We start from the raw sequence: 8,911 nt of genomic DNA, 5'->3' as shown, positions 1-8,911 counted from the left end.
GCAGCAAAGACAGGTCTTTGGGTTGATCGTTTTCTACCTTACAAATCATGTTTTACAAAGAATAACTGCCAATTATTGTATATTTGTCTTGTGACATCCAATGAAAAGGTCCAAACCAACAATGTGCCAAAACGTTCTGACTTTAGTCCCAAATATGGTTTCATTTAAAATAAAAAGCTCAGTCATTTCCTAAAACAGCTGAGCACTGTAGTTTTTAACAAAGGCTGTGTGCCACGGACAGGGTCGGAAAAATGGGAAAGTATTAAGAAATGGACGGAGGCACTGTTTAATGAGCAGTCAGAGCAGGTGTGGGTATTTTGGTGGTGAATCATAAGAACTGCAGCAACACTGCCTTGGCTTAGGCAGCTCTTGTAGCTTGTGTTTCTTTTTCTCTCTTTCACTTGCTCCTTCTTATGTCTTGCATCTTTTCCTCTTCTCTCCATCGTTCCTCCTGAGGCTGCTGTGTGTCGGAAATGGCACGTTGGCTTCCACGTGAAGGCTTTTCTGTTTGCTGGGCTGCCTGCCTGCCTGCCTGGCATCCTCTCTGTGACCCACGTCTGCGTGGCCTCAGTAGCAGTCTCGTCATCCATCCTCCCTCCCTTCCTCTATCTCCATTTCTCTCTTTATGCCACAATAACACTCGTTGTCTGGATCACACACTCTGGCCTGGCCATGAGGGGTGAGAGACAGAGAGACATTAAGATTGAGAAGGAGAGAATGGTGGAGTTTAAAGGCTGCTGCTATTCATTCACTTAGCTTCGATTGATAAAAGAGCGTTTGCCTATATAACTGAGGAACCACAGTGCATTTCTGTGAGGCAATTACTTGAACAATTTCCTTGAGGAAAGCCAATAGCTAACCGCTTATACGCCATGCTATTCAATTATGTAAGAAGACAGAGAGCTTTCCTCTCTGCTGCTTTTCTGCTCTGCGGAATTAGAAACACGCTGTCTTGTTATTTTAGATTTGTAAAGGTCTGTACAGTCAGATTCAAGAGAATAATGTCAGCGTTCAGGGCTTGCAATTCGCTATTAATAAACTAAATGTATTTTTCGAAACTGCTTCCACATTGACTTCTTGTCATTTTGGCTTCTATATTTTAGTATAATAATTAAAAACTAGGACAAACTTGCACTCATGGCGCCACACCCTGACCTACCCAGTTGACATCACGCATATGCCCCTTGTCCTCATTGCAGCCAAAGCCTTCACATCAATTCTTCACCATCCCTCGTGCTCTATAAAAGCATGACTGCAGACAATGCAACAAGGCCCCAATCTTCTCTCAGTTACCCTAGCAACAAGTTACGTAGACGCTGTCTGGGCGAAGGAGCTGCCTCAGAGGAGAGCAGGCTGCCGGAGAATGGAGGCGAGGACTAACAGGGATATTTCAGCAAAAACAATAAGTCTCAAACAGATTACACATTTCTGTTTTGCTTGAATAAATGGCCAATATTAGTACATAGATGTACCACATGCAGTAGAGCCATTGCTATGTTTTTTTAAAATATATTATGTTTCTGTTGCATCATTTTCAAAGCCACAGCATCAGCTAGCATAATGCCTCACACACAAGTGCTTTACTGTGGCTGCGTCTGCAGAGAAACAAAGAGCCCTTGGGTGTATGCGTGCATGGTCTCATCTCCTGTCAGCGGGGCTGCTGGGACGCTGCCAGACAGTCTGCATGATCACAAAGGTTCACTCATTGCTTCCAAACACATTGTGTGTGTACACACACATATACCATTCATCATCAACCTCCACAGGTTAGGAGCAGCATTTCAGTGAATTAAACCAAAACTAGTTCAAATTGTGTCAGTTTTTGTCAAATCACTCCGCACTACCGCACGAGCATCGAGACAACGCTGGGTGTGTCCAAGTCAAACTCCTGACTGGGTTTACGCCGAAACATTTGTGCATGAATGTGAAACAAGAACCTCCAAATCATGATTTTAATCACCATGTTTATGTAACGTAAGGTAATTCATATGAATATTGTTGTAAAAAATGAATTTAAGCCATTTTCTTTGTACCAGACATAACAAAGAAATTCTCTCATTGGTCTGGAAGCGTGATGTGGGGTGAATGATAATTTGGTGAATGTCTCCATCTGCTGCACACCCACTGGAACTGCTGCATTATGTAACAGGAGTGCGATAACATGGCTATTATGAAAAGGAACAGAAAGAGAGCATGTCTTGCCTTGTGCTCCCTTCAAGTGCTCCTTAATAAGCACTCTTACTTAACACTTCAGAAGATTTAAAAAAAAAAAAAATCTGTGCCATTCATTAGGGATGGTGGCTGTAATGACATGGAACAGAGATGTTAGAAGAATAAGTAGAAAAGTAGATTTGTTTTGTTATTTACTTTGACAAAAGCTTAATACATAACCTCCAGCTATTACCTAACCACAATAAGCTACATTGTGATAATCACAAAAAAACAATAAAATACCATCATAATCATTTTACATTCTCATCACTATTACAAAGAGCGAACTAAAATGTTCCCTAATGTGTTCCACCGATAATTTAACCCTTAACATTATCGGACTCAATATTTTTTCCTTTTTTTTTTTATATCAAAATGAATGCAGCAGAACCAGATATATCTTCTTTTTTATTATTCCACTCATCCTACTTCCTCTTCGCCTACATTACCCACAATGCAACTGGGCAGCCAGCAGGTATTCTTCTTTCTATCTCCACACCTCCAGATTGTTTTCATTGTCAAACTTGTAGTCTTCGGCCCCAACTGATGTTGACTCAAGTGACATCACTTAAAGCAATTTGTCAGACTTCACACGGCTCCTTCTGGAGACACAAAAGGCTTTATACAACTTATTCCCTCGTATGCAGCAGTACTCCCAACACCTGTAAACAGACTTTGATGTGTATAATCAGCTGAGTGCTTGACATACAGAATTTTACAACAAAAATAGTTTTTTTGCAGTTGTTGATTCATAAGCTACTGGTCCATGTAGACAAAATGTCTGGTAGTAGCTCTGTGCCTTGTGCTAACTGCTCATATTAGCATGTTAACATGCTTACTGTGACCATCCTAACATGCTGATATTTAGCGGCTAACGTTTACCATGGGGATCTTTGTTTTTAGCATGTTATTAGGTGTTGGCAATGACAATAGTTTAGCAGGTATTTAGTGAGCCAAAGCATTGGACACACTTTAAACTGCGGTGTACTAGATGCAAATCAGGGGATCAACAGTGTCAGTGAGCTTTATCCTTTGGGGAACATTTTAATACCTGTACAAATGTCCATGGCAATCCATTCAAATGCTGCTGAGCTAATTCAGTCTGGACCAAGGTGGCAAACTGACCAACTGACCTCCACACAGAGCCCTGATGCTAGTGTGGCTAAAAAAATGTACATATCATCCTAATTGCATTCAAGATATCGTATGTATATGCCAATATGTAAAGACCAAGCACCGGGACTGAGGGCCTTGCGTAGAAATGAAACTATCCAACACACAGTTGTATATGTAAAGCTTGTGGTTTTAATATGGCAATTTTCACCACCAGATAGAATCAACACATGGGATTCAATCCAGCTAAGTAAAATATATGCACCACTTAGAGATCAGGACACTACAAAATACACCTCTGAGTCATTGACCCCCCCCCCCCCCCCTCCACCAAAAAAGTGTTGATCATACAGCTTGTGCAGACCATGAACACACGAAGTACAGCATCAGAAACAGAGGCTGGGCAGCAGCGCACCAGGCTTTCCTTGTTGCATTTGTGAAACACATCCACATAAAGACACAGCCACCGGCAAAACATCTTCAAATAGAGACAATTACAGAACAGCATTTCCTACATGAGTACAGTGTGATAATCATACGAGCAGCATGTATGACACACACACACACACGCACATGGGTTATATTACAATACAATATATATATAGAGTAGCAGTGAGTGGATAGCTGCTTCTCGCGCTCAGTCTTGCATCCTATTCACAGCTTTATGTGTTGATGAGTGTGAACAGACTCGTCTCCGTGCAGAGAGGCAGAAGGCGAGCTTGCTGCCATTTTCGGTGCTCGAAACACACTGTGGCGGTAGTGTAGTGTTGCTTGATGCTTGCTCCGGTGCCCGGTCGGCGGGCATATGCTGCCGCTGCAATAAGCGTGCGAGGAGCCCAAGAAGCCCTGCCGAAGTTTACGCAAAACTGAAAACGCTTTTCCTGAAAAAAGTGTTGGATCTACAGATGCAAAGTCTGCAGAATGTTAGAAAAGTTGCTTTGTCTTTCATTTACAGTTCGAGCAGTAAAGACGAGTTATGATACCTCCTATTAAAACTGAGGAAATATCAGTAGCCCAAAATAGTAGATAACAGTACGTCACAGAGAAAGAACACAACACACGTTTGGGGTTGTGAGCTGCCACTAGGCACATTTTCAGAGGTTTGGAAAGTGAAGAGACTTTTAGAAGCAGCCTGGAGCAAAAACCAAAAATTAAATCTCTGACTTTTCCCGGTATTATAATGAAGCAGCGTGTTCATTGCTGGCAGTGGGACACTATTCTCTGAAGGAATGTCAAAAGATGTGGACGGTTCTTCAACCTTATCGCCTCTCACCATATGGACGCCTTAAGAAATGGATCCAATCCCTGTTCGCTGTCACCAGGATCAAAACAGTCTGCGATTAGGGGTAAAAACTGTACATTTACAATGTAGATACACTGTGCAACAGCCTCCGGTTTGACAAACATACACAGTAGACCAAACACAATTAGTGTAATAGCAGGAGACAACACAAAGAGTTTTCAATTTTCTTAAATCTACTGTTTACTTATGTGACATTTGATTTTGCTGGATTAAAATGCTTCGAGCCACGACAGGCCGCTATCAAATTCCCTCCTACTATAGTCAATGTTTAATAACACACATCACTACAAAACAAAAATCAACAGGAAATGGAACACATTACAGTTTGACTAGTGAGTTCCTGTTTTTCTTTAGTTCTAAATAAATCATACAAAAATAGTGTACAGTGTACAATCTGTCATGGTCCCTTTGAATTTCAGCGTAGTGTCCGCGGTGAGTATGTAACTCACCTAAACACACACACACACACTCACTGCTTCAGAACTAAGTGACGTCTGACTCTTGTCAGATAGTGCTGCTGAGTGCCTGGATCCAGTCGCTGGGGAGTCGGTTCGTCAACTCTCCCTCCGTGGTTCAGCTGCTTCGCAAACAGACTGACTCTCCACAGATAATCACTCACTCTCCAAACACGTCGCCCCCTCGAACTCGTTCCTCGTGCTGTCTCTCAGGTTATCTTTGCATGTCTCCGGGGAGGTAAATAAAACGAGCCCCTACGATCCCTCCTTCCCCTCTGAGGTCTCCGGCGGCGCTGGAGGCCCCTCTGCCGCGGGTGACTGGGCCCCTCCCGGACCATCTGCACAAACCCGAAAAGACACAATAAGAAATATGTTGCAGTGACTCTCAAGGGCAAAACGAAAAACGTAGACTGTCCAAAGCTATTGTAGATCAATGACTTCATGATTATTACATCACTAGCAGCATTTTTTGCTTTTGAATCATTTTATGGCACCTGGTGTGTGAAAGAAACTTTAAAGAAACATAGGATTTAGGATCATTTAAATGGAATATAATATTAATTTCTACGTTTTCATTAGTGTAACTTAGAATAGTTGTGTTTTTCGATACCTTCGTCGTTTATATCTACATAGGGAGCGGGTTCTCTTTACAGAGTTCGCCATGTTGCACCGCCATGTTTCTACAGTAGCCCAGAACGGACAAAAACAAGCACTGGCTCCAGAGAGGGCCTTTCACGTTTTTTGCATTACCCGAAGGCCACTGTAGTTCTTTGGCATACTAAGGTAGGGCAGAGCGGAGGCCACTAAATCCTCCACACTGCTCCTGTAAAAAGTGTTTCTTACACATCTGGGACTAATTTGAAGCTATAGGGGTAAAATGAGCTCCAGCATCATGGGGAAGCAATGCTTAGCTGAGCTAGTTAGTAGCCACTTACGAACACACAAAGCATTTAATTCTTTGAGAGTGCACAGAGATTGTAAGGATAGAAGCCAGACTTGTTCTTAATTAACTTTTGGAGCATGCAAGACAAATTGTATCATTATATGTGATTTAGCAGCATGCACATTTCCTTGCTATTAATGCAGTCAAAAATACTCAGCCCAACAGTGCTCTAAATTTGGCACGCCTGGTCGTGATGAATGACTTAGGAGGATTTCTTGGCATGGAATTGGCCAGTTATAGCCAATTCTCAAGTGGCAATCTGAGCAGAAAGATGTCCAGAATGTGTCTTACAGGAGTCTCAAAACCTAAGTCTTCAGTCACAAATCTTTCCCGTATCTGGCAGCTATATGGACCACAGTATTTCCCGGGTGTTTCCCTTTTCTTTGTCTTAAAAAATTATACATCTCAAACACCAGACATGGACCGTTCGACCAAAATTCATGTCAGGCAACTTTTCCCAGACTAAGTTATTTAGAAACTAGCTAGATTGATAGAAGACTGGCTGTGCGTGATATCAGGACTTGAACTACAAAGTTGATTACAGTTTGAATCTGCCTTGTGCTCACTATTATAATGAAAAAGAGAACATTGTGCACTTTACCTGTGAGGTTCATTTCAGCCAGCTTAAGAGGCAGGTCGCCAGGGTTTACGCCTGCCGGTGAGCCCAGGATGTCAGGCAGGGCATTTCTCCTCCCCGAGCGCCCCGAGGAGGCAAAGTCCAACACTGGCTCTACTTCCGTCATCTCAAGACCCCTCTATGATAAAAAGAGGGACAGAGTACACCGTTACGTTTTTGCCCTACACATGAAAACAGAAAGAAAGAGTACTATTTGTTTAGCTTAACATTTGTGCAACAGGAAGGACTCAAATAACCCCCTGGTTTGTGACCACATTAAAGCTTGTGTTATTTAATTTATTTCACAATATATTCAGTATATCTTTCCGTGCTAACATGCGATGGAAACTACTTATTTCAATGTAAAGTTATCCGTAATTTGCCTGTATGTTAGCCCTTCTCTGCCTCTGATTGGCTAGTACTTATTGCCTTCGTCGGTCGGGTTGGTTAGGTTTAGGCACGAGGAGTGAGATTAGGTTTAAGAATATCGGGGAAAGCCAATCAGAGGCAGAGTAGGGCGGGTCATGCCTTTGCCATCCTGGGAAGAAAAACATATTTTATGCTGAACGTGACTAATAGCAAAAGAAACATTACTGTTGTAGTCTTGAAGGAGTCTCACACAGTGACACATTCGGCTCAGTCGGATAACAAGCTGCAGGTATGTTGCGTAAGAAGGAAGAGTTATAAAAGCCTTTTGATTACAGAACTGTCAGAGGTCAAGGGCTGTTTACAGAGCGGGTGCAAAGATGCTGACTAGAGAAGAGGACAAAGGGAATATCTTTTCGTTTTTTAAACCGTGAACATGCGACAGCTCCTGAATTAAATAAGCGCTCATAAATGTTGCTATCTGTCTTTATCAGAGTCTTTGACTCATCACCATCAATATGTTTTTTGGGGCTTTCTTCCTATTGCCATGCAAGGGAAAACCCACGTGTAGTCAAGTAACTAACATGCGATGGTACAACATCAGGTTAACTTGGTGTCAGCTAATACAACATCATTGGATGGCTTAAATGATGTAGTTAACCTATAATTATCCCTCCAAACCTGTGTTTACCCTGATCATGTGAATTACATTTCAATGGCACAACTGATCAGTTACATTTTGAGTTGTACAGAGCAAGGCAGTGGCCATTTATCTGAGAAAAAAACAACATGTACGTTATCTGTTTAGTGATTTGAGCGTCAAGAGAAAAGATTGATCCCTGAAGCGGAGGATGTGTCTGTCTGGTCTCATGGCAACCAGCAGCTGGGGAGGCAGCTCTTGGCTACACTGGTGACAGGCAGAATTACATCCCTTGTCATAGACACACACACACACAAATACAGCGAGCCACTGTTGCTATGGCAACACTACAGAAAAAGCACCGCTGGCAGGTAAACACATGACTCAAATCCATTCTCTCACTATCTCACTTTCTCCTCTCCCAGTGTCCCTCTTGTGTTGTGTTGCCTCGCTTTAAATAACCAGACCATTCTGTGGAGCAAAATCCCATTTCCCCATCCCTCTCCCTCAACACAAAGGAATGACATGCGAGCTAATGCGCACTCGCAGCTATAAACTCACACACATGCACAATCTAGATCTCCAGAAAAAAGGGCCACAGGTTGGCCATCTGTTAGCCTCAAGCGCAATTGTAGCACAGCCATTGAGCTCACAGAAGCCACAGTAGTGGGTTGTGGCCTATATTTTCAAAAATAATTCCATGAGTATAAACATATTTCCTCTAAAACTTTCACATAATCCCATGTTGACCACTAAGCCTCTGCACATAGAGGGAGGAATGGGGAAGGGAATGTAAACACAATGAAATTGTAGCCTTTGCGTGGCTTCGCTTGATTAAAAGGTGACACATGAAGCATTTGTGAACCGCAACATGTAATCATCAAATGAATTGTGCTACCTGCAATTACCTTAAATGATTGATAGCCTTCATTTAACAGCAGAAATAATGTTTATGTTTTTAAATCTGTATACGTCCACCGTCCCCCCACAGCATCTTTGGCTTTACTGTACAGGATAAACATACAGTAAGATATTAATAATGAATGCAGTAAGGACTAATTCATGTAAAATGCTATTGCACATTTAATGTTGTGCCCTGTCAAACACCCTTATAATAGTCCAATTAAGGCCACAGCCAGGATTTAAATGCTGAGGTCATGAGTCTTCCCAACGCTTTTAGAATATTTTTTTATAATTTGTTATATATATACACACACATATACATATATATATATATATATATATATATATATATATATATATA

The 8,911-nt window shown here is 41.9% G+C and overlaps 1 protein-coding gene across 4 annotated transcripts in view; it reads right to left on the bottom strand.

Annotated features, from left to right (window-relative positions):
- Nucleotides 1–3,653: 3,653 nt before the first annotated feature.
- Nucleotides 3,654–8,911, bottom strand: part of pkib (protein kinase (cAMP-dependent, catalytic) inhibitor beta) — a 29,057-nt gene continuing 23,799 nt past the window's right edge. For 3 of the 4 annotated variants that reach the window (XM_031853987.1, XM_031853988.1, XM_031853986.1), the window contains exons 2-3: nt 6,627–6,780; nt 3,654–5,420 (exon numbers count right to left, since the gene is read on the bottom strand). In XM_031853987.1, coding sequence (XP_031709847.1) covers nt 5,338–5,420; nt 6,627–6,768 — 225 coding nt within the window. In that variant the 5' untranslated portion in view covers nt 6,769–6,780 and the 3' untranslated portion in view covers nt 3,654–5,337. Of the gene's footprint in view, nt 5,421–6,626; nt 8,795–8,911 lie in introns of those variants that run through there. The other variant, XM_031853989.1, reaches the window with a different exon arrangement.

Source organism: Anarrhichthys ocellatus, unplaced genomic scaffold, assembly GCF_004355925.1.
Source record: "Anarrhichthys ocellatus isolate YVR2014 unplaced genomic scaffold, GSC_Weel_1.0 scaffold14, whole genome shotgun sequence".
In the NCBI taxonomy this organism is placed as follows: Eukaryota; Metazoa; Chordata; class Actinopteri; order Perciformes; family Anarhichadidae; genus Anarrhichthys; species Anarrhichthys ocellatus.
Note: the sequence above shows the minus strand (reverse complement) of the source record. Positions and strands in the feature narration are given on the sequence as shown.